The 26,155-nt window shown below is 42.9% G+C and overlaps 2 protein-coding genes across 5 annotated transcripts in view; one reads left to right on the top strand and one right to left on the bottom strand.

The window, feature by feature from the left end:
- SPART (spartin) overlaps window positions 1-2,252 on the bottom strand; it is a 290,314-nt gene extending 288,062 nt beyond the window's left edge. Inside the window, exon 1 of the mRNA XM_060394045.1 lies at window positions 1,859-2,252. The gene's annotated coding sequence lies outside the window, so the exon portion shown is untranslated. The remainder of the gene's footprint in view (window positions 1-1,858) is intronic.
- SERTM1 (serine rich and transmembrane domain containing 1) lies at window positions 497-25,483 on the top strand. Of its 4 annotated transcripts, none has more exons than XR_009595118.1 (4): window positions 1,124-1,252; window positions 2,503-2,626; window positions 3,044-3,109; window positions 22,950-25,483. XR_009595118.1 is itself a non-coding variant. In XM_042255136.2 (4 exons), the coding sequence occupies exon 4, from the start codon at window positions 23,118-23,120 to the stop codon at window positions 23,439-23,441; it is 324 nt and encodes a 107-aa protein (XP_042111070.1). In that variant the 5' UTR covers window positions 1,973-2,086; window positions 2,503-2,626; window positions 3,044-3,109; window positions 22,950-23,117; the 3' UTR covers window positions 23,442-25,483. The 4 variants fall into 4 exon arrangements, 2 of the variants coding, with proteins under 2 accessions (XP_042111068.1, XP_042111070.1); XM_042255136.2 differs by lacking the exon at window positions 1,124-1,252 and adding an exon at window positions 1,973-2,086; XR_009595119.1 differs by lacking the exon at window positions 1,124-1,252 and adding an exon at window positions 1,978-2,086 and having other exon boundaries at window positions 2,572-2,626.
- The last annotated feature ends 672 nt before the right edge of the window (window positions 25,484-26,155 follow it).

Below are 26,155 nucleotides of genomic sequence, written 5' to 3'. Positions count from 1 at the left end.
CCACGCTCATTGGCCTCTACCTGGAGACCCACTGAACAGGGGTACAGCAACCATGACCCCAGGAACTGGGCGCTGGCAGGTGGCAGTATCTGGGCAAGTTTACATGGTCACTGAGGCTTGAGCAGCGTCTTTTTATATTGATTTGTGCTCCTGGCCGTCTCATCAGGGAGATGATGCCAAGGGGAATACAGCCCGGCAGGAAGAGCAGGGACCGGAGGCCACGCCAGGGACACCTCCCAGGGCTCAGCCCTTCGCAGGCCGTAGAGGCCAGAGGACCACCTGGGTTGTTGATTGTCAAAGTGGAAGAGACCTCAGACATCAAATAATCCAAGCCTCTCGCTTTCCAGTTGAAAAACAGGAATCCAGAGTCACTGGGGGAAGGTCACAGGGTGGAGTGGTAACCGGTGTTAGGCATACCAGTTAAAGGCTCCCTGTACAGAGTTCTTTTAAGATGTGTGACTCTCTGAGCCAGTGGCCCAGTAGGGAATTTCTACGATTGCCTGTCTCCCTGTCAGTGATGGAAACTGCAATCCTATTCATCTCATGATTTGAGATCCTATTGATCTGATGATTTGCCAAAGGTCTCGGAAGGGGGAAGAGAAACGCCGGAGGAGAGAGGTCTGAGGCGAGGCCCGTCACAGGACCGGGGGATGCCCCCACCCAGCTCAGAGCTGGGCTTCCTGTAATGCACCGAGACTCGTGGTTTGGAGTGGGGGCTGCGTGGGATTCACAAAAGAGGGGAAGCATTGTCAGAAAGTAGATGCTTTTGCCTGCAGAGAAAGGTCCCTAAGTCCCCAGTCGCCTCCCTCAATGCGTACACACACACACACACACACACACGCACAAAAGTTGAGGCCACCACATCTGCCTTCCCCAGATGGGGTTCCTTGCGCAAAAGTCTCCTCCCGCTCCAGGATTTTCCGACGCTGGCGCAAGCTCCTCCCTTGCCCGAGCCTGGCTCCAGTCCTAGCACAGAGTGCCCGCCCGAGCAGCGGCTGGGGGGCGGCGAGGAGTGGGCCCCGCTCGCCGCCATTGGCTGTGCGGCTGCCGGGCGGAGGAAAGCCTCCCGCTGTGCCCGCCGTCCGCCCGTGCGCCCCAGCCGCGCGCAGCACCGGTGCGCTCCACCATTCCCGCCGACCGCTTCTCCTGCGCAGATCGGCGAGACCCGGAGCGCCCGCGAGGAGCTCGACGCAGCCCGTCCCACCCCGAGCTCGGGAGCCGGCAGGGGACATCCGCGCGCCCCGATGCGCAGGTCAGTGAGGGGCTCCCGACGCCGCCCGCGAGCTCAGGCAGAGGCGTGGGAGCCGCGGAGGCGCGGGGCGCCGAGCGCTGGAGGGGGCTTGCCCTGTGACGCCGGCAGCCCGACTCCTCTCCTGGGGTGGCCTCGGGTCCCAGAGGCTCCGCTCCCTCCCGAGCCGCCTCGGCAACTCTCCCCGGCTCCCAGCGGTTGAGCTCCTTGTTCTGGTCACCTCCGAATGTGTCCCCTTCGCGCAGGCGAGCAGCTTCCGCTGCCCGTCTCTGCCTATTCTCTGGGCGACTCCTCGGGGCTACAGTAGGACACCGTGTCCTTGGTCCCGGGATGACCCGCTTCTATCCCGGACACGGGGCGCCGGGGAGGACTGCCCTCGCGTCTGCGGCTGCAGAGATGGGCTGATTCCCCCGCTCAAGTGCAGGCACTTCTACACTTTGCGGAGTGTGTCTCTGGGTGCACGCTCGCCTTTGCGAAAAAGGTTATTCTCGCCTTTGCGGTGCCTGCGGTCACGTTTGTGTCTGTTGGGCGCCCACCTGGATTTCTAGGGTCACCCTCCCTTTCTGAGGACTCGCGGCGCGCACACTGACCGCCCGCGTTGTACCTTACCTGCCTCGCGTGCGTCTTCACGGGTCCCCGGCGGCGCTAAATCCGAGCAAGTTCTACTGGCGCGGAACAGGCTGCCGTTCCCCAACCGCGATTTTCCGAGTCTTTGTTGGAAAACGCATCAGCTTCCTCCCCGTTTTCCCTGATCTCATGAGACGCTGGAATCCCGCGTTTTCCTGACGAGGTCCGTGGACCATGGGCAGACTGTCTGATTTCTAATTGAGGAGGAAGGTGAGTCCTGCGGGGAGCATCGGACTTCTCCATTCACAGACTCGTCTCGTTGAGTCCCAGGCACCCGCTTGCTTTCCACCGCCAGACGCCTGGGGCCCCGCTGTTCCTGGGTTTGGTGTCAGACTCCAGGGATGGGGTCCGTTTCTTACTGTCTTTCATTTCCTCTGCTCATAAAATTTTCTTTGGAAAATAATGTGCAGAAGCACTTGGGTGGTTCTTTGCGGGCGAGAATGGGATCGGACGGCTGCAGGACGTCTCACAGCCTTCGCATTTAAGTCAGCCCAGACTACAGGTGCCAAGGGCGGGAAACAGGTGGCGATTACGTCCTGAGCATTCCCGGGCCCACCTTAGGGACCACGCCCAGAAAGGCCTTTTTTTTCCCCCCCTCGAGGTGCTTTTCACTTTCGATTTTCCAGATTCACTGTCAAGACAGTTGCCTATCAACAGGAAAAGAGGCGAAATAAGTGATACCCTTTTCTTCAAAGGTTTAACCCCTAATGCATTAAGCACAATACATCCTCCTTAAAAAGACAAAAGAAGGTATATATAACTAGCTTCTGTGTTTTAGCTTATTTGTGATTTGGCTCCAAGGCATGCTTAAATATATTGGCACTGTTTTACTAAGTATAAAGGCACCCCCCCCTCACCCCCCCTCCCCCCGCACACACACATGCACACCCTCTATAATCCACACACAGTTGATCTGTAATGTATTGATAAATGGCCTTTTGAAGTGTTAGTGAGGCTGTCTTGCATCGACACCAGCCCCACAGAGGATGCCCCAGTCACCTTCAAATGCTGGGCATCAGGCATGGGGAACCGTTTGCCAACTTGAGAAGTAGTCTGGGAATAGTGAGTTCCAGAAAATGGGTGGAGTGTTCCATTTCTGTGTTTGGGTTGGAGGCTTATTATTTATTTGGCTTATTTATTTACTATCTTTGATTCCTCTACATAAAGGCAAAGCGCTTTGAAGAGCTCACCACACACACCTTTATGGTTCTCTTTAAAGAAGCCTCACTGAAGGTAAGATCCATTCTGTTCTCCCTGCCGCTGGTTAGTTCAATTCAACAGATTTTCCTGGATGTCTGTGATGTAAAGAGATACATAGTGTACATCTGTTTATCCACTGGCCTTTTCAGGTCCAGGGTAGCAGACTACTGAGCCACATTCTAGGGCCTCAGCACCTCTGCTTCTGACTTGTGGTAGATATCTCTGTGGGATCAAGTGTTCTGCATCTCATGACACAAAATGACTCCATCAGGAGTTCCCTATGAATAGAATCCATGCTCACCTTTGGAACCAAGACACAGTCATTGTTAAGTCTACACTAAATTTTGGCAACAAAAAAATGAGGGTTCTGAATGGTCAAGTAGCCATATACAATTTAACAGTATATCTAAACATGAAATGGCACAATCTAGCCAAAACAGTGTCAGTATTTCAATCCTCTGAATTCACATCAGGAACAAGAGAGACTGTCATAAACACTTTCTGAGTTCTTAACTTTTAAACTGTCATCTATTGAGTTGTGATGGCATCACTGACTCAATGGACATGAGTTTGAGAAAGCTCCGGGAATTGGTGATGGACAGGGAGGCCTGGTGTGCTGCAGTCCGTGGGGTCACAAACAGTTAGACATGACTCAGCAACAGAACTGAACTGAACTGAAGTTGTAATGGCTTCCCAGGTGGCGCTGCCACCGCTGCTGCTAAGTTGCTTCAGTCGTGTCCGACTCTGTGCGACCCCATAGATGGCAGCCCACAAGGCTCACCTGTCCCTGGGATTCTCCAGGCAAGAACACTGGAATGGGTTGCCATCGCCTTCTCCGAGGTGGCGCTAGCTTGCCAATGCAGAAGACATAAGAGATGTGGGTTCGATCTCTGGGTCAGGAAGATCCCATGGGCATGGCAACCCACTCCTGTATGCTTGCCTGAGGAGCCTGGTGGGCTACAGTCCGTGGGGTTGCAGAGTCAGACACAACTGAAGTGACTTAGCATACACGCATAAGTTGTGTTAAGATGGGAGATCAGGCTTCTTCCCTGGTGGCTCAGACGGTAAAGTGTCTGCCTACAATGTGGGAAACCCAGGTTCGATCCCTGGGTCAGGAAGATCCTCTGGAGCAGGAGATGGTAACCCACTTCAGTATTCTTGCCCGGAAAATCCCATGGACGGAGAGTGTGGTAGGCTACAGTCCATGGGGTCGCGAAGAGTCGGACACGACTGAGCGACTTCACTTTCTTTCACTTTTCAGTCAGTCCAGATTTATTATTTGTACAATATTACAGGCTTGATTTTGATGCTGACATTGTTATAGACAGTAGTGAACAGGTGTGGAAATTATAAGCCTATCATAGTTGTTAAAAAGGGTAACTGAAGAAGGTAACAGACCTGAATACAGTTTCTGATGGGAAACGAAAGGATAGGTGGTTGTCAAGAACCTATTTCAAACTCACATAGACAAGAAGCTGACTTAAAGCACAGTCCAAACACTAAAGATATCCATCCAAGGAACATTTAGAGGACAGACTTACCCCTGGGGTAGCCAAGACAGCGGCTTTCCTCTGCCATGACCATCTAGTACTCATCAGATGTGTCCGGCAATTTACCAACTATCGCCAATCATGCTGGCTTGGTTCTTACTCACTTTCACTTTTCCCGTGACCCGGATTATAGCAGAGGGACTTAATCTTCTCATTTCTTAAACAGAACATTCAGAACATGCTGTAATATGCAACTGTAACAGAAAGTACAGTCACATCCTTTTGGGCAGGTTGACTTACTGGCCTCAGCCTGAGAGTCTTAAACTTTGAAATAAAAGGTACATATGAACCACTTTAAAGGGTTGTGTTAAGCATATACGTTACAGAAAAGACGGAAGGGGAGAAAGAGTTCTGGGCATAATCAGTAATATTTTACTGCGTAAGTTATTATTAAATTTTATTTCTATTTCTTAATGAAAATACCTGTATTTTCTGATTAAGATTTATTTTCTTGTACCAACATTCAAATGCAGACAAGCACAAAATAGAATGTGAACATACCCATAATATCACCTGCTAACAAAATCATATGTTAGCAACCTGGTACATGACCTCTTACCTCCTTTAGTTTAGTCTGGTTTGGTTTCTACATGTCACTAAAATTGTGTGTGTGTGTGTGTGTGTGTGTGTGTGTGTGCAAAGCAGCAATAGCCAGGCTGGTAATTATTTTACAAAAACAGAATCATACTATGCACAACTCTAAAGTTTACTTTTTTACTTTGCCAGACATGTCCAGCGTCTTTCCATGTTAGAAAACATAATTCTTTTGATTATACCAGAATCCCCTATTTATACAATCTTGCCATCATTTGTTTAACCAATCCTAGACTCGTTGGTAGTTCCAGTGTTCAGCTACAGAGTACATCTTTGTGTGTGCACCCTTTAAATTTGTCTTATTTTTCCCCATAGGGTAAATTCTCAGAATTTATTATTTGTCTTATTGACCTATAATGCTGTGCATTTTTTCAGTAAAACATAAAGGACTCAGTAATTCATCCAACAAGTAGTAGATATTCCCCACTGTGATCCAGAATATCTTCTATATGCCCAACATGTTTTTTGTACTTAAAAAGGTACTTTTTAATTGTTACTTAACATTCATAGTGAAAGTACACAAGTCATAAGTACATAATTTATGATTTTTTGTGTTCAACTTGAACACACCCATGCAGATGGAACCCAGGTCAAAAAATAAAATATTTACCAATACCATCCCCTCATGCCCCTCACATGCCTTGGCGACCAATTGATTATTCTAACAATTCCTCATGAGAAAGTCGTTGGTGAGCTTTTGACCTTAGTTTTCATGATTCAAGTGCTAGATTATGGGCACCATGCCATTTAGATTGACAATATAATATTGATTGATGCTTTTCAGACCTTCAAAGATTCCTTTTCAACAAAGGTGGCCTGGTTCAACTGAATTAGTTTCCAAAATCCTTCATTCTGTTCTCATCACTTAATCATTTCTATCAAGTTTGATCTTATATTTATCCATTGGACCGTGCCTGGCACATATTTCAATTTATATCATGAATTAACCTCTGGATAACAGAAGAAATTGACTAACTTGTTTTTCATCTGATTTCCTATTGTTGGCCACCCAGCCCAGCTGAGTTAGTTGGATTTAAAATTGGAAAAGGAGTCCTAGGCTCTCATTTTGTAGCTTCTGTCTGTCTTCTGCCTTCTTTTTCCATTAGGAGTATAATCAATAACCTTCAAAATTCACTTAACTTTCAGAGACATCAGTTTCTTGATTTTTAAGGACTTACAACTCCTTGATTCTATTAAAAAAAAAGTATCCTTTAATGTATAATTAAATACATATAACTTTCCTTTCATAGAGGAAAGTCAATATTGAGAGTAACATAGGAAAGAAGGAATGCGTTAGATGCATGAAAAGTGTCTTAAGTTAGTTCAGTGAATGAGAAGAGAAAATATTTGCTTCTTTTGTGCTCCACTGTTGTCATCCCTTTTATTATTTTCTAAGAAGCGGAAGTCTGGATCAGTTTCCTAACACAATACTGCTGGGGAGGTCACTGCCCACATTACCATGGCTGCAATTGAGATGAAGTGCTACTCAAAGTACAGTTCACGCACCAGCACTTGAACTGTTAATTACTCATTCACCAGGAGAGATGGGAACTGGAGCCAGAATATAAATCAAATAAGGCATGAAAGCACACTTTTTAGTTTGGATGATTTTTTGGTAGTAAAACCTTCTTGATGAAGGAAGCAGTGCTTTGAAGTTCCTCTTCTCACAAGGACTCGTAACCCACCTATTCCTGAGGGAGTCAAGTGGCTATTCGAATAGTAGCACTGATCTCTAAGGTGGGCTTTGTAGTTAAATTGAGAAATTTTGTAAAAATGTAAACATTTTCTCTTCCTGTACTCATTTTCTATTGAAATTGCTTTCTTTCTTTTTTTTTTTTTTTTGAGGGGAAGGTGTATTTAACTTTGAGATAGAGTGACTAATAGCACGATAAAACATGGTGTTCCTGTATGCACTAGTTATAATACCCTTCCCTACAGTGATCAGCGTATTGCCCTTGACCCTTTTTACTTCCACGGATGAGCAGAGAGACAAGGACTGTGATTGTATGAGACTTGGTAATTTTCAAAGAATGGGATTATCATAGACTTTAACTTTACATTTTAAAAAAACAATGCATCCTGTTTCCATGTCCAGTCACATCTTCACTGATTCACTATGGTAAACTCCCTTTTGATTTTTATTGTGCTCTTCAGAATACATTCATTCCAGCCACTCAACTACGTTCATGATAATATATTCCAGTGTTGACAGCAGATTCCTCCATTATCCTGGTGGACAGGAAACTCAATAAAATCTTTGTTGAATATTGTTGAGAGACACAATTGCTTGATAAAAGTATGGTTCAAGTTTTGTCTGGAGCATGAACTATTCATTTTATTGCCCTAACTAAAATATTTATAAATTTAGGTCATGTTCATCATTTTTTTTTTACTATTGAATAGCTACCCTTTGCCTAATCAGTATGATTTAATATAAGATCGTTTATTCCTTCATTCAATAAATATTATTGTGAATCCAAAAGTAGAATAGATAGAAACTACCTCTCCAAGAAGCTTCAAGTTTCTCATTTCTTTTATCCTTTGATTCCTTCATTCCTTCAAATACTTATTGAGCATCTTTATAATAGAGATTGCTGATTCATAGATAGAAAGATTAGTCCTCTGTTCTAAGAGTACATAGTCTATCAAAGCAGAACAGTGGGTCAACAAATATAACAAGTATAATAAAATGTGAGAAATGCTATTGTAGAATGGTATAGAAAGTATCCTGAGAATACAGAAGGAGGAGCTAGAAATTTGCTTAGAGAAAAATAGGTAGGGATTTATATTATGAGTGAATTATCAGATGAGGCAGAGGCAGGAAGGTTTGCAGAGTCTTAAAGGATGAACAAATTGCATTTGGGGTGGAGTTGGGAGAAGACATACAAATATAAGAATTAAATATAAGAATTCAAAATATGTGGGGAATCTATAATAGTTTGATATGCCTGGAACACCATTCTCAGGGACAAGAGAAAAATGAGACTGGAAAAGTAGCATGTGGCTATGTAACAAGGGACATATAAAGTGGGTAATATAAGAAAGGTTTTTTAGAATTTTTAATCAAGATGGTCACTATAAAAATATGCATGTGCATTAAGACTCATGCACATATAGTAATATTTTATCACCTTACCTTACATAGAACATGGTTAACAAGTTGCTGAGTGAATCATTGATTATATCAAAGAATAGTTTTCTTAACCAAAGTCACTACCACTATCCCATTATTTGTATAATGAATTGTTTAATCCATTAGGGGTCTTGAGTTAGTCTTCATGTCTTTATTGTCTCTCCCCTAGTCCCTCTTGAGGGCTTCCCTCTTAGCTCAGTTGGTAAAGAATCTGCCTGCAATGCAGGAGACTCTGTTCAATTCCTGGGTCCAGAAGATCCGCTGGAGAAGGGATAGGCTACCCACTCCAGTATTCTTGGGCTTCCCTGGTGGCTCAGCTGGTAAAGAATCCGCCTGCAATGCAGGAGACCTGGGTTTGATCCCTGGGTTGGGAAGATCCCCTGGAGAAGGGAAAGGCTACCACTCCAGTATTCTGGCCTGGAGAATTCCATGGACTATACAGTCTATGGAGTCGCAAAGAGTTGGACATGACTGAGTGACTTTCACTTTCACTTTAGTCCCTCTTGACACCATTTGTTCAGGTTAAAGTGACAGCTGAGCAGGACTGTCCATATACAATAGCACCTCTTCATGCACCCTAAAGGAAATCAGTCCTGAATATTCATTGAAAGGACTGATGCTGAAGCTGAAACTCCCAATACTTTGGCCACCTGATGTGAAGAACTGACTCACTGGAAAAGACCCTGATGCTGGGAAAGATTGAAGACAGGAGGAGAAGGGGACAACAGAGGATGAGATGGTTGGATGGCATCACTGACTCGATGGACATATGTTTGAGTAAACTCCAGGAGTTGGTGATGGACAGGGAAGCCTGGTGTGCTGCTATCCATGGGGTCGCAAAGAGTCAGACATGACTGGGCAACTGAACTGAACTGAACTGAACTGAATGCTCCAGCTTGTCAGGGAATGTGTGTAGCTGTATCAGTAGCTCACTCTCATTCCTTTAAACCTCACTCTTGTCTGAAATTAAAGCTAACCAAAAACATGCTTTACAACCTTCTTTCTTAGCAGTGCCTAAAGAGAGTTTTAATATAATATATAGTAATTCATGCAGCTCTCCATTATTCAGAATTTGACTGCTTTAAAGTCAGTTTCTTATATACCATCATAACCTCTGCTGTCACAGTGAGTTAGTCAGTAGAAGGTAGATTATGCTACAGTACAAAATAAGCGAGTAATCTCAGCGGCTTAAAACAACAGAAGTCTATTGTTCACACTAAGTGCTCACACAACCAGCAAGGGGTAAATGCACTGGCTTTGGTCACCCAGGAACCCAGATTGGCAGAAGCTGGCCCAAACCCACAGTTATTGCAGCAGAGGGAAGGCGTGTGGCAAATCTCACATATGAAAGAGAGGTGAAAGTGAAAGTTCCTCAGCTGTGTCCAACGCTTTGTGACCCCATGGACTATACAGTCCATGGAATTCTCCAGGCCAGAATACTGGAGTGGGTGGCCCTTCCCTTCTCCAGAGGATCTTCCCAACCCGGGGATCAAACCCAGGTCTCCTGCATTGCAGGCAGAGTCGTTATCAGCTAAGCCACAAGAGAAGCAAATTCACACAGTTATTGGAGCAGAGGGAAGGCATGTGGCAAATCTCACGTGTAGTCTTACATTTTATACCCACAAGTGACACAAAATTTTCCGCAAATTTTACTGATCCAAACAAGTCATGTGGCCACCCTAGTTTCAGAAGGGGTGGAAACATGCAGCCTTACAACATGCCTGGACAGAGGAAAGGACAGCAGAAACACGTGAGGATCACTGATGACCACGGGTCTCAAATTTATTCCTCCTTTATCTTCAGTCTCCCTGGAGAGAAGAAATGGAATGAACATAAAATTTGGAGACATGGGGATATAGATTTGAATTCCAGTCTGGCCTCTTAAGTGGCTGGGTAACCTTGGGCAAGCTTTTGAATTCTCTGATCCTTAATTTTCTCATTAGTTAAAGCAGGCTAAGGGATAATAATAACTATAGTACAGAGTTGTGAAGATTAAAGAAAATACCCTTGTACCATACACACACACACACACACACACACACACACACACACACACAGGCCTGGTGGGCTGCCGTCTATGGGGTCGCACAGAGTCGGACGCAGAGTCGGACACAACTGAAGTGCCTTAGCAGCAGCAGCAGCAGCAGTATATGCTTTTTATTAAATACACATCAGCTGCTGTCATTCACTGTGTTACTGTTTTTCCAAACTCGTTTGACTAGACATCCTTTCTCCTACACAAGCATGTCAGATGCAGCTTCCTCTGCCTGTCACTCTGAAGACCTCCTTTCATTCCACAATGACTTGGGGATCCTTGCACCACCCCCTGCTACTTGTCACCACTCTTCTGGCACGACGTTGCCTCTACATCCAGTGCACATACACTGCAATAAAAAAGCACTTAGATATAACAGAAATGAGTGCTGTGTGAATGTGTGCTTCTGATTAAGGGTATTCCTACGACCTTAATAAAAGAACACAAAGCACACAACCTTAAAGGGTGAAGTGGAGAGCTCAACCTTCATAAAGGACAAAGCCAAAGTCTGTTAAATCTTGTATAAAAGATACTCGTAATTTTCATGAGTAAAGCCATATTTATTTGTACTTTTAAAAGAATGTATAAGTCTTTTATATAGGCCATCAGTGTGGTAGTCTGTTTTCTACAAATAATGACTAATTATTTTTCAATTTGACCTCTTCCCATTTTTAAAAATGAAATACATTCTGGGAGCATTTGAGCCTACATTTGTTTATTGCTTGTATACTGCCTTTGACAAATTCTGGTCCTGGGTTGTTATCTCAAATAACAGGCTGCCAGGGACTTGATTTCCTCTACATTTGATAGTCTGCCATATTATGGTGCTGCATGGTACAAGGAACACATAGACATTCTTTTTGTTAGCCAGACTTTTGAGTATACTGTGCTGCCTGAGAGAGAGAGAGGAAGGATGAATGAGAGAATATCAAGGCAAGCTCTGCCACTCTGTTTACACAGAGGATTAGCAGGACCATGGGAAGTTTCTTGAGGGAACATGCTTTCCTGATGAAGGACACACTGTCCTCATTTCTGTCTCCTGCCTTCCCTGGTGAACTTGGGAATCCTGGTAGAAGAGTAATTTCAGAGCCATGAGAGGGCACTTTGTCTCCTTATACGGTTGGTGTTTTATGTAACCTCTGCCTAAAATCTGACTCATCTGGTACTCATCAATTTAGGATACCTACCTGGAGCCTCAGTCATATGATGGCTTATGACTGAAGAAAAGCACTATTAATATCAATGCTCCATATTAAAAAAAATTTGCAGCTGCATTTCTTAATGACTAGTTTTATTCTTCGGAGAAGGCAATGGCACCCCACCCCAGTACTCTTGCCTGGAAAATCCCATGGTTGGAGGAGACTGGTAGGCTACAGTCCATGGGGTCGCTAAGAGTTGGACACAACTGAGTGACTTCACTTTCACTTTTCACTTTCATGCACTGGAGAAGGAAATGGCAACCCACTCCAGTGTTCTTGCCTGGAGAATCCTAGGGATGGGGGATCCTGATGGGCTGCCATCTATGGGGTCACACAGAGTCGGACACGACTGAAGCAGCTTAGCAGCAACAGCAGAAGCAGCAGTTTCATTCTTTAAAAATTGTTTATTGGCTCCTATTTTAAAACATGCAGACCCTGAACTGTAAGAGAGTTCACATATTTGGGTTTATTCCACTTGCCACAATAGAGGACTCACCCAAACCAGAGCAATTAGGGAGGTGGCTGCTAGATTTGAGTTGCAGGAAGCATGAGTTCTTTGATCTGCTGAACTTGGGAGTTTGAAGACCAATGCTTGATGCCTAAATCAAGTCTCCCACTTTTGCTAAGTTTATTTGCTTCTGTGTTTCCTATGGGCCCTGTGTGGAACCTGGACCTCATTGGCTATTGGGAGTCTCAGTGACCTTCCCCAGAGCCTGCCAACACACTAGCCCTCAATAGAAAATGACTCTCTCTTGGATCTTGAGGGCATTATACTAAGTGAAACAAGTCAGACCAAAAAACAAATTCACACAATCTCACTTATATGTAGAATCTAAAGAACACAAAAGCAAGCTCATAGAACAAGTTGGTTGGCGGGAGGTGTGTGAAATGTGTGAAGGTGGTCAAAAGGTACAGACTTCCAGTTATAAAATAAGTAAGTCACGGGGATATAACATTTGTCATGTTGACTGTAGTTAATACTACTGCATTGTATATTTAAAGTTGCTAATATCTTAAAAGTTCTCATCATAAGAAAAAATTACACCTGTGGGTGGTGACATATATTATCTTCTTGTAGTGATCCTTTTGCAATATACAAATATCTAACCATTGTTGTACACCCAAAAACTAATACCATGTTATATGTCAGTTACTGCTGCTCTACTAAAGAGTAATGCATGCTCAGTTGCCCAGTCGTGTCTGACTCTTTGCGACCCCATAAACTATAGCCCACCAGGCTCCTTTGTTCATGGGATTTCCCAGGCAAGAATACTGGAAGGGGTTGTCATTTCCTCCTCCAGTGGATCTTCCCCTCCCAAGGATCAAACCTGAGTCTCCTACATTGGCAGGCAGATTCTTTACCAATGAACTACCTGGGAAGCTATACGTCAATTATATCTCAATTATTTTAAAAAAGAAAACTACTCTTTCTTGAATCAGGATACCTACAAAGCCCCTCCCTTTGACTGGGTATTTAAAGTGCAGGAAAGATATCCTGGGCTGCCTCTGAGGATGACTGATGATGTAAGATGAACATCGAGCATCTTACGTTCATCTGGAGGTCCAGACAGAGATTCAGACCAGTGAGTGGTGGTGGAGTGAAGTCATGAGCAAGGCTGGCTGGCCAGTCACCATTCCTGGTGTTCAGGCAGCCTGTCCTGCCACTATAGATCTAGTTCCCTAGGAGGATTAAACCTCCTCTCTCTCATTCTCTGAGACTTTACTTCTTGTACCTCTGGGCATCATAAGCTGATGGTGCAGCAAATATTTGAACTTCTCCAAAGCCCACTGAAAAGTCAGGCTTAATCACTGTATTTATTTAGAAGCTTCTAACATTTTTACTGACTTACTGCATATTATACCAAATATATTTTCTTAATACCCTTGGGGATAAACCATGTAACTTCTATGTTAAAGATCACCAATCCTACTGAAAAACTATGAGAATAATAACAGTGGACACCTACATATCCTTTAACTAATCAGTTGCTAATATTTTAACATATTTGTTTCATCATCTTTTCTTTCTGTATGGGTGTGTGTACTTATTTTTTTTTTATTTTGGCTGACCATTTGAAGGTCAGTTGCTGCTACTGTGATATTTTACTTTGTACATGTATTTCCTAATAACCAGAACATTGTCCTATATCACACTTAGGAAATTTAATATTTCTACAATGCAGTTATCCAATGTAGAGTCTATGCCCAAATTTCCCCAGTTGTCATAATAATGTCCTTTATAACAAAGCTATTTTTTCTTTTAATGGGTCCAAGGATCTTTCATTGCATTAGAGGATAAATCTCGACATCTGCATCCTACTTTTTCTTCTCTGAGTATTCAGCTGAATACTAAATAATGTAATACAGCCAAAACTGGTTGTAGCCAAAACTTAGCCTGCCTAAGCTGCCAATTACCAAGCATTATTATTTTTAAATACCCATTCTGTGGAAAGCATCATCATACGTTGACTCTCAGCCATGGAGGACTGGAATAATGAGAGAATGTATTTAGTAGAATCCATATGTATGAATTATGCTAAGCCCTGGGCTAATATCCAGGAGGGTTGGGCAATGTACACACTATGTAATCAACTGAGGTTCTATTTGTAGTTGTATTATGAGGGGCGATGGTTTATTAATTCAAGTAAATGCTTTGTTGAAAATGTCATCAGATGGAAGACTCTGTGAGCTTGAGTCCTTGCTGGGAAATGCAGGACTTAAAACACACATACTTGTCATATTCTAGTCCATTTCTAAGAAGAGGCTATAAAGCATCTTAGTTTAAACAAATACATGACTATAGTTGTCAACAGAGAAATATAAATAAATCATGGCCTGTTTAATTAACTTGCTGATACTGAAGTTCTTTTCAAACAACCTATATCATCACTTTTTTTTTTCTCAAATTGTACCTGTACATGTGATTTTTATAGATAAGAGAATGGTTTGTTAGGTTTTGGCATATTCTTAGGTGCAAATTTTAGAAGTGGATATATTAGATAATTTATCTTTCTGTCTTCCATATGCCTCAATTACCAAGATATTTTAATGGAAGATTAAGCTTGGGGTTTAATTTATGAAGTGAATAAAACATTTACTGTATATCCATTCTTATAAGCTGAAAACTTACAAGACAGATGAAAAATTACAAGATAACGTATACACAAAACAATAATTGACATATACAGAAGCATATTCCGTCAGAAAAGTTTTCATTGAACACATTAGCCTAGATACCTATGGGAGATGGAAGGAAATGTAGAGAAAGAGGGATCAGGTTAGTCACAAACAGAAGAAAGTGTATTTAAAAAGGAAAATAACAATGGGAACAAGAGAATAAAGAGTGGCACTGGTCAGGAGCTGTACGAGCTCACTCACTTGCTTCTTATGCTGCATGGTCCCAGGGGCCCATAGTTGCCTACGTCAGAGGAATCTGCTTAAATTTAGGGTGGACTTTATCAAAGCTTATAGAAATCCCATATTTCCAAGCTCTTCCCTGTCTCCTTAGAGTAGTTTTAGGGGCACTCGAAGGCCCCTGAGGCCTGAGAGAGTCGACCGGGAATACCTTGTGGTCTCCTATAAAGGTTTAAAAAAGTGATTTATGGCAATTGCAAAATTAAGTTTACAAGAACAAAATCTTTCCAAATATCATACTCCATAAGAAGACTGTTAGGAGCATTTCCTGACTGGACAAAAACTAAACTTAATACAAGTTATTTTAATTGTGGAGATAGAATAAAAGGCAATGGGAAAGGAGGAAATGCCATTCTCCAATCAGAGCATGGTTGAAAAATTTTTAAAACATGTCTCGTCTTATTAAAAATAAGCAAGCAGGTTCCCCTGGTTGTCCAGTGGTTAAGAATCCACCCTGCAATGCAGGGGACACAAGTTTGATCCCTGGCCTGGGAGGATTCCACATGCCCCAGAGCAACTAAGCCCACGCGCCGCAGCTGCTGAGCCTGTATTCTACAGCCTGCTCACCACAGCTAGAGAACGCCTTCACACAACAACTAGACAAAGTCCTCGGGCAGCAAAAATAAAATTAAAAATTAAAAAAAAAGGAACCTTTTTTGTATACTAGTTGCTCCAAGAATTTAAAAAATATATTTTTTTCTTAATATTCTTCTAAAAAATTGGAAATGATCAGAGCTGAGTGGAGGAAGGGAGTTGCACCTCAAAGTTCCCATTAAAAATTCTGTAACATCTTGAAAGGTCAATCTTGCTTCTTACCATCTTTCTTCACACTGATTCATTTCAACCTTGCCTGTGATCTTCAAGTCATTATTTCTCCGACTGTTTGCTTTTGCTTTAAATCAAGTGTTCAGCCAATAACCTTTTTTTCCTGCTCCCTGAAAGTGACTATCATGTTCTGCTACTTCTGAACCAGTTCCTGCTTCCTTCAGCCTTTAAGTTGCCACTTTTCTCATTTTGACTTGATTCATTGTGTTAACAACATAGATAGGTCCAGTCTTCCCAGAGTGCAGGGTAGACCCCTTCTTGGTCTTTTCTAAACATCATTAAAAAATCACAAAAATACTATGCCTAAAACTGGTTTTATATTTGACCTTTTTAATCCAGAAAATGGGGGCTTCTCAGGTGGCACAGTAGTAAAGAATACGCCTGCCAATGCAGGAGGTGAAAGAAACTTGGGTTTGATCCCTGGGTCAGGAAGAGCCCCTGGAGGAGGAAATGACAACCCACTCCAGTATTCTTGCCTGGAAAATTCCATTGACAAAGGAGCCTGGCAGCCTATAGTCCATAGGGTCGCAAAGAGTCAGACACGACTGAGAATGCATGCATCATGCATCACTGTCCAGAAAATTATCCACTTAAATTCTCTTTTTCCTAAGGGAGTATCATTTTAAAATAGATTATTCTTACTAAGGCAGAAATTTTGGCATAAAATTGTTCACAAGAATGTAGCCAATCTTTATTACAAATAATAGTTTGATTTCCCCAGGAAAACAGTGCTATAGATGCAAGGGAACTCATATCTATGATTGCTTTTGAGGCTGTACAAGATAGATGGTCAAAACATTTAGTTTCCTGTCTCCTTTTGAAATAGTTTCTTGTGTTTTTATTTTTATTTTTTAATTTCATTCAATCTATACAGTTTTGCATATCAAGAAAGGTATATTCTGAATATTCTGTGAATTATACCTTATGTGGATAACTAATTTTTAAAGAATCTGCACAAAATAACTAGCCTAACATAGAAGTATTCTGGAAATAATTTAATTATTTTGCTGAGGAAATATTTTACTGAGCCGGAGGCTAATCCAGAGAGATAAAAGCCATCACCGAGGTAAAGAGAGATAATAAGGAATTGGACTGAATCCAAAGCCACCTAATGACCCACCCTAGAAACTAGTTTTGAAAATAAATCACAGATACTAAGCTGTTACTCCAACATTTCTTTAATTTTCACCAGAGTACTATGAAAAAGTTCTGATTACATTTTCTCATCATTCTTTTGAACTACAGACAAAGAGGGCTGTTCCTTTTCATTTTCTGGCTGCCATTATCCAGTCCGGGGGAGCTTCCCAGGTATTGCTAGTGGTAAAGAACCCGCCTGCCAATGCAGGAGACAGAAGAGATGCAGGTTCCATCCCTGGGCTGGGAAGATCCCCTGGAGGAGGGCGTAGCAACCCACTTTAGTATTCTTGCCTGGAGAATTCCATGGACAGAGGGGCCTGGGGGGTTACAGTCCCTAGGGTCGCAAAGAGTCGGACGCGACTGAAGGGACTTAGCACACATGCATCCAGACCAGACCATGAATTCCAGGACGTTATTCAGAAACTTCATCTCTCCACATTTCTTTTCATGAAATGGCTCTCTAACTCCACATTGAATAGCAGATAGACTCAGTTTTTTTCTTTACTTGGTTTTATTTTTTATTGTGCTGACACAGGGAATCATAATGAGATTCCACTAATTTTCACACAAAATTCTTCTCCCAAAGCACTATACTGACTAAGCAGGAGCAGTTCTCAAATAAGCAAATATATGGGCGTCCCTGGTGGCTCAGAGGTTAAAGCGTCTGCCTCCAATGCGGGAGACCTGGGTTCGATCCCTGGGTTGGGAAGATCCCCTGGAGAAGGAAATGGCAATCCACTCCAGTATTCTTGCCTGGAGAATCCCATGGATGGAGAAGCCTAGTAGGTTACAGTCCACAGGGTTGCAAAGAGTCGGACACGACTGAGCGACTTCACCTTATGTATGGACGGAGGAGCCTGGTGGGCTACAGTCCGTGAGGTTACAAAGTCAGACAATTGCAGTGACTTAGCATGCCTGCAAGGATGGGCTTAATCAGCTTTGAATAAGGTTAGTAGTAATATAATGAACTTTATTTTCATTATTGCAAGCCCAGGGGTAAGTGTTTGCCATTGACTGCAAGTGAAGATTTACATTTAAATCTTTACTTGCAGTGGGTGGCAAGTATGTATTGTCAGCACCTACCTTCTCTTACCTAGCATGACCTAAATGGGCACTAGGTGAAGAAAAAGCATTAAGAGAAAAGAAAATCATGCAAATTGTAAAGGAAAATTCAAGGTCCTATATAAAACATGTTCTTTTCTAAGTAGAACTAAAAACAACTGTGCTAAGACATAAGTTCCCCTCCAGATTCTGGAAATGGTAGTTTCTACATGTCCTACAAAGAAAGAGATCAAATATATCATCTAAAACTATTCATTACATTATACGATTACAGTTTACATTTGTAGACCTGGAAAGAGCCTTTACCATGCATGTTAATACTGTAGCAAATTGTTGCTAATGGTTTGGGAGGCCCACCTTTTGGGGAATGACACAGCAGTGAACTGTTGATTCAACGTCCTAACTGCTAGGGCACTCTGAATAATGTCCACAAGGGAACAAAGCAGCTTGTCCCAGTTTTCCACGACAACAACAACAACAACACCTTTCACAGAGTTGCTATTCACATAGAAATGTATTTAAATAAAGGTCAGAAACTCAGAGACTGCTGTGCCAGATTGGAGGCTGACGGTAGGCTGGGTTTAATCCACCACTATATTGTACAAGTCAAGACCCTGGCAGAGGCCCCTCCCACAAGCTGGCTGCCCAGGGGTCTTGCAGTGCATCCAGGAGAGCACTCAGAGAGGAGGGCTTATCGAATCTTCTTCCTTTCACCAAGCAGGAAGGTACACACACCAGAGAGTATGCTCTGTTCCTGCAGAGCTTCACAGTCCTCATAATCAGCCCATGGGAAGGAAAGCTTCTGTTCTTTCCGAGGAGTCACAGAGGCTGGGCCCTAAGTGACAGGCAACAAAGGCCCGCCCCCCCTCCACCAGGTCTGCCTTAGCTGTGCGGTTCCTCTGACTCCCCACCCCACTGGACTCACGGTGAGATTACACACCCATCCTTCCTCGCTTCAGGAGGTGACTGCCATTTGTAGACTTCTTCCCAGCACTTTTTTTTATTCCAAGAGACAAAAGGGATAGCTGGCTGATCATGAACTGAAACATCTCCCTAGATCTTCATTTACAATGCGATCTGTCTCCTCTTACTTCCTCAAAAAAAAAAAAAAAAAAAAACCAAAACAAAACAAACAAAAAAACCCCACAACTTTCTGAGAACGGGTCAGAGAAAAAAAAAGCATCGCAATCCTCACATGGATTTAGGTGCTACGTGAAAGGATAGTCTGCTCTCGCTGCCCCTGGATGGGTCGAGGCTATGCATTTCAGATGAAATCGCTTTCTTTTTTCCTTTGAACCTAATCTGTTTGGGAGAAACAGCCCAAGAAGCAGCATCTTGAAACACACTTGTTTGATTTTGTTTCCACAGTACCACCTACAGCCTCATTCACACTGCTCAGTGACTGAACACATACACTCTGGGTCATCCTCAGCATTACACACAGACTCAAAATATTCACCAGAGAGAAAGAGGAGTTATCCATTTTTAAGACGTCTATAAGAAAATGAGAAGTGATGTCATCAAGTTAAAATGATTCTAACAGTGTGTACTCTCTATTGTTTCTGAGTAGAAGAGTGAAATGAAGTTTGTAGATCTGTCATTTTAAATTAGGTAGTATTCTGAAAGTAATAGTAAATCTAAAATATTGGGGGAAGGATATTTAGAGAAGATATTTAATTGTGAAATGTTGAATGAGGATGCAAGTTGTCATCTGTTCATTTCTACCATTACCTCCCAAGGTCACTTGGAAGGTCGGACATTTTCCCCAAATATTCTCAGCCTCAGTTGCCATAAACTCTTCCATAGACATTTGAGGCTCACAATGGGCTTTTGCCTCAAAGAAGGTGATCTTCAGGAGGTGAAAAGTACTCTTGGAATATTTACATTGTAAATAGATACCTTGGATTTAGCAACTGGTCTAGCAGCCAGTTGTGAGCTCTATCATTGAATTGCCAGTGACTGATTTGGTGCCTCCAAACCCACCTCCAGAAAATGATACAGAGCTGAGTAGCAAAGGTGGTTTCAGAAAACTCAGTCAATTTCAGCTGAATGTATGACCTGTACGTGTCAGAATTATTGGACTAGCAGAGACCTGGAATTCCCTCTAGTTCTTCGAGGGATTGAGAAAGACGTGTATCTACTGGTCTTTTACTTGGATGGCCTTTTTTTATTTTCAAAGCATGATTTTGGACACAGTGTCACATCCTAACTTAGGAGCTTGTGGAGAGATAGAAAAGGTATCATTGGACAGATGGGAAAACAAATATCAAGACTGAACTGTGAACTTGTCCAAAGTGGCAGGTAGGAATTAACTGAGTGTCATCATTTTCTCTTCCTACCACAGTTGAGGAAAAGTTAAGAACACAGTTCAGGCATGGGTTCCTCTCTGTCCTCTGTTACTGACTAGCTGTGAACCCTGAGTAAATCACAGTTTCTTTGTTGATCAGTTTCCTCATCTGCAAAATGGGAATAATAATTCCTGCTCTGCCTCTCCTACAGACTAGTTTGTGTGAACACAAAATGCACAGCCCCTACCTTCTTACCGATGCCAGAAAAAGAAGGCATAAAATCATTACTACCAAAGGATAGGTAAATTGAGACTGGATGGTATAAAAGGTGGAAGTCCTCACTTATCTTCTAATTAGATACTTTTATTTTTGTCATATCGATGCAAGGCAGCATCTTTGTCCTTAGTTTCCTCAGCTAGACTTAGGAGGTCTTATCAGAACATCTTGAATATTTCTTTCCATTCAGTTCACACGATTCTTTCCTATGCACCATGCTGCCTGGGAGTGAAAGTCGCTCAGTCATGTCTGACTGTTTGTGACCCCATGGACTATACAGTCCATGGAATTCTCCAGGCCAGAATACTGGAGTGGGCAGCCGTTCCCTTCTCCAGGATGCTGTCTCTGAGATGCTGCTATTTTCCCTACAGATGAATGGCTAGGGCACTTTTCTGCTGTATAAGGCATGGTATTACTACCAGATCAGTGGAACCCGTTTGCATTCCCACTGTGATTCTGTCTTTTTTTTTTTTTTTTTCCAAAGGATCCTTAGGAGCCTATAGCAGCCTAATGGAATTAAAATCACCAAAGTGTAATGAGGAGTGGGAGTCTCATTATTTTAGGAAATACTAAGAGCTTGTCCCATGGCCTCCTCTGAGGAGTCACTGAGATTGTTAGCTGGCTTGACTGCCGCCAGGGCAGCCCTCTCAGAGGGTCCCTCCTTCTTGGGGATCATTAGTGCCGCTCAGCCACAGCCACAGCGGCCACTGTTAGCCCCTCAAGGAATCAGTCACTTAATTAGATTTGAGGAATGGAAGGAAAGGCAAGTTGTCAAGGTAAAATGCAGGCAGAGGTTAGGGAAAGGGAAAGTCAGGGTACAGAGGATGTTTTTTGCATCAGCATTTTACTACCTCTGATGCCAGGAAATCTGGAAATTTACAACCAAATGGTCCAATGCCATAAAGAGCTAGGAAGAGCATCTTTGCCGGATTTGAGGAAAGAGAGTCATCCATCAGAGGGACCGTTCTCCCTCAGGCTGCTTCCCTCGCCCCCACACGGACTAGGCAGAAGCTGGCTGGGACTTCTCCAGTCACGGATGCGAGGGCGGTAGAGACACACCACACCCACACACACACCCACACCTGGAGCCTGCAGAATCACACACCTTCCCTCCCAGGATGCCTGCCTGGCTCCGTCCACTTTGTTTCTGGCGTTCCTCACAGGGACCACATAAGGAGGGGGAACATGGCCAAGAGCATTTCTTTCCCTGCACGCATTCACACACATCACACATATACACACGCACCTCCCCCCTCACACACCACACATACACACACACACACACACACACACACACACACACACCACACTACACCCATACCCCCCTTATATACCCCACATCCCACACACACCATACCATACAAACATACACACATACCACACGTACACCCACACACACACCCATACACATCACACCCCTCACCCCACACACACACACCACATATACCCACACACACACATACCCCACACACACAACACATACACATAAGCCCCACACACAGATGAACCTCCCCCCACCATGCACACACACACTGAGCTCATTTTGGCCCAATTTTAACAATTCACAGAGTGCTTCCCTGTCTATTACCTTGATCCCTGCATAACACAGTGTGCAGTGGGGGCAGTACTATACTATTTTACAGATGAGAAAAATGAAGCTCAGAAGCTAGGCAATTTAAGATAAAGGAGAATTCAGGCCTCAAACTTACGGCTCTTAAGAGCAAACCCAGTACTCTTTCTATTATTAAAAGGAAATCCAGCTTTTATCAATCTAAAGGTTTTCTATTCGTTGCCTAAAATATGCAGAACAGAGCACAGAGGTAGACCTGAAAGGAGCACATATACAGGAATGGCACCAATCCCAGAGAGACACGCTTTTATAAACAAGTCAGCAAATATGAAAGGCAAGCTTACACATGCAGTGATTCTCCAAAGCATGCTAGAAGGAAATACTGGTCAAAAAAAGTTGTGCTAGTGGGCTGGACAGTGCAGGGAATTCATTTTCTGGAGGAGGAAGGTTTGCAGCTAACTTTTGGGGTCCTATTCTCAGAGCAGGCTTGGAGCATCTGTTGAAATCTCAGCAGATGGAACACACCAGAAATGTACTTTCCTTTTTATTTTGGAGAAACCTGGCACCTAGGGTACTATGAGATCAAATAAAAGTGCATTTTTATATCATCATTTGTAACATAAAGTCAGGAACATTACTTGTTCCTGGGAAAGTGATTTCATTTTTACCCCTCCCTGATGGATTTTATAAGTAAGCCATGCTGAAATGAAAACTGGAAATGAGAGTCAGTGTGACTTCTTTCTGAATAACGCACTCAGTTGTCTGGGGTTTTTTGTCTTTGTTTTTGCAGTGTCAATGGACACCTGGTACCTGCTGCCTTTGCTTGGAAACTGAGAAGCTCTGCTGTGCCTCAGTGCTTGCTGATGCTATCACAGCAGAAGGAATGCTGGTTCTGTCCCTTTTAAGCCCTGTGTGAAACTGACTTTTCATCCACTGCATTCTGTGACCTTCCGTAACGATGTCTGCACCTGACTCCCCCTCTGCATTCTCGGGGAGTGTGGAGAACGGGACTTTCCTCCAGCTGTTTCCCACATCCCTGTCCACATCGGTGGACCCGTCCTCGGGCCACCTGTCAAATGTCTACATCTATGTGTCCATATTCCTCAGCCTGTTAGCCTTCCTGCTCCTGCTTTTAATCATCGCCCTCCAGAGGCTCAAAAATATCATCTCCTCCAGTTCCTCCTACCCGGAGTATCCAAGCGACGCTGGGAGTTCTTTCACCAACTTGGAAGTCTGCAGTATTTCCTCGCAAAGGTCCACTTTTTCGAACCTTTCCTCCTGAAGAAAATGGAAGAATCTTTCAGTGCCGTGGCTGCTGAAGCTTTCCCTCAGGGGAAGTATCACAGGAAGCAGGCACCTCAGGAAAGAAATGCCCATTTTGTTCCTTTTCACCAATTAGACCTGGTTCTCCTCCTCCTTCAGCCCTGATTTCTTTTTCTGTTCGTGATGCTTTTTGTTGTGAATGTAGGAGTTGATGCTGACAGAAATGCTTGCATGGTGAGGAATTTCACCCAGACCACTTGATGAACCTGCAGCTGGCTTCTTGGTGGGGCAGGCCACCCTGCTGGACACCTGAGGCTGAACTCACCTGAGGCGGCCTCGCAGAGGAAGCTGGGTCAGGGCTCTGCACTTCTGTTTCTCTTACAAAACCATGAAACCAACGGAGCCAGCAGTAGAAGATATTTTACATATTTAAAAGATAAAGTGGAAAACACCAAGTTTAAAAAAAAAATCAATTTGGATTTCATGTATAACATCTCTACAGCCAGAGGCAAAAATATGCTGTGTTTTATTTCATTTCACTTTAACCAATGAAAATCACATTTATTGATGAATTAAGGTATATATGGAGAAGTTCTGGAAGACTTTAACTTTTAATAGCAAGACAAATATGTGTTATGATGCCATTTGTAACATATTTCTGCTTTTGGGGTTTTTTTTTCCTACTTATGTTATAGTCTTAATGACTCTATGTTTGTGGAATTCTTTGTGATAATTGCTGTTGCTATTCCTAAGACAGGCACCAGAACAGACACTGGAAATTTTTATTTTGTATCCATAATTTCCATCTGGGAATCATACATACGGAAAATAATCATTTAGTTGTATTTTGCACAGTAATAACTCCTTGTGGTTGTGAAAGTATGTTCTTTTATTCAGTATCACAGTCTTCATAAGCTCAGTGCAGAATTATATTAACTCCCAAGATGTTAGATGTCTGTTCACTCACATTAGATTGCAAAACTTAGAAGACTCCATTGCTAAATAGTTATGTTGTTATATACTCTGTGAATGTTACATGTCTCTGATAATTCATTGTTGTATATTAGCATAATACTCTACGTTAGGACTCCAGGATGTGGATTTATGTTTAAAATTATAAACACTCACATTGGGTAGGGGGCTGCTATCCTGTGGTCAGCCAAGCACACTTGAACTCGGGGGCTTTGTGCATGAAAGGAGGCACTCTGGAGAGCATAGACATGGAATATGGAGGGACTCAGGTTGCCCTCAAAGAACTAACAAAGCAAGCAAAGAGTAGCTTTGCTACTTTGCAGCTTCTTAAGAGTAAGAATTTTAATATAATTTTTGAAATCAGTGGTCCACGGTGTAAACACTGAATGTATTCATTCTGCAAAGCCCCTGCATCAGCCTGGCCCCAGCTGCCCAGGGCAACTGGACACTTCTTATCCAAAATATTTAATAATCTGAAGTGGTGGGGCCTTCAAGCCATCCTTTGGTTTGGTTGCGTGGCATCTCTATCCAGAACTGGAGTGGGGTAAAGAATGCACCATTTTTACAGGGCATACCTTTGTCATTATAAAATTCTGAGAGAGATGCAAATTCACATTGAGGATCAAGTTTTTTGTTTTTTTTTTTAATCCATAAGCCTCACTGAAATCTGACCATATCGGAAGGTTTATGTATCAAAAATCTCCCCAAACACAGAGTTGCACAGAGTTGCAGCCCTAAAATGTATAATGAGTGAAAATTTCTCCTCTGCTGTCATTTAAAGCACAGCAGTGTGTTACAATGTTATTATATAGTATAAATGCTGGACTGGAAAAACTGCTATTTTAGACCATTATTAGCATTCTGTGTGTGTGTGTGTGTGTGTGTGTGTACACAACATAGAATATATAATATATACATATATATATTCACACCCTTCCCAATTAAGAGTTGTGTGAAAGCTGCACAGGATTACAGAGGCATCTATATCATCACTTTTGCTCTTTGATCAATCTTGTGCTATTTTGGTTACCAAGGTAAAAAGGACTCGGATGAACTGATTTTAAAAAATAAAGGAGCAAATTTGCCACATGACCGTATAATCGCGAATGATCTGTTCTAAGGGGATAACTTTACACTCTTTCCTTCTGGAAGAGATCTAAAGGCTTCTAGGACTAAAACTTTTTTTTTTTTAAATTTTCATGCACACCCCTCCCTTCCCAACCCCCCTCCATGATGGTGCCAGCTCTCAAGGTTGGTGTTTGGGAGCAACATTCAAAGACATAAAATAGGGTCTGTCACTCCCAACTTGTCAGGATAACAGACTCTACAACCTGAGATGAATTTAAGTTCAGGAAGGTTGGAAGACTGGTTTATAAATAAAGAAATCAAGCCCACTGGAAGCCTGGCTCTTTCATTGTTTGTTCTCAGTGAGGCAGTCCACAAGCTTCTCTCCCGGGAAGGCTTTTCCTTCAAGTCCTCGCTGAAGCAGGATCAATAAAGAGTGGTCAAAATGCCAGCCTCCCCCCACCCCTGAAGGATCCCCTCCCTCTGGGGCAGTGAGTTCCAAAAGTCCCTGATCAGAAGAATCACCTGGATGATTGGGAACTATTCAGGAAATATTCCCAGGCCACAGTCCAGATCTCAGGAGGGAGCCAGAGAACCGGTATTTTTAACAAGGACCCTGGGTGATGCTCATGGTCAATGAGATACACTGTGGCAGAGGAAAGTCAAAGTGTTAGTCGCTCAGCTGTGTCAAATGCT

This window comes from Ovis aries, chromosome 10, assembly GCF_016772045.2.
Source record: "Ovis aries strain OAR_USU_Benz2616 breed Rambouillet chromosome 10, ARS-UI_Ramb_v3.0, whole genome shotgun sequence".
Taxonomy (NCBI): Eukaryota; Metazoa; Chordata; class Mammalia; order Artiodactyla; family Bovidae; genus Ovis; species Ovis aries.
The sequence above is the reverse complement of the archived record's forward strand: the minus strand, read 5'-3'. Positions and strand labels throughout refer to the sequence as shown.

Coding starts and splice junctions, on each gene's coding strand:
- SERTM1 (XM_042255134.2), top strand. CDS start 811: ATGCGTACACACACACACACACACACACACGCACAAAAGTTGAGGCCA. Junction 1,253..1,797: donor CCGCGCGCCCCGATGCGCAG/GTCAGTGAGGGG, acceptor CTGGATTTCTAG/GGTCACCCTCCCTTTCTGAG.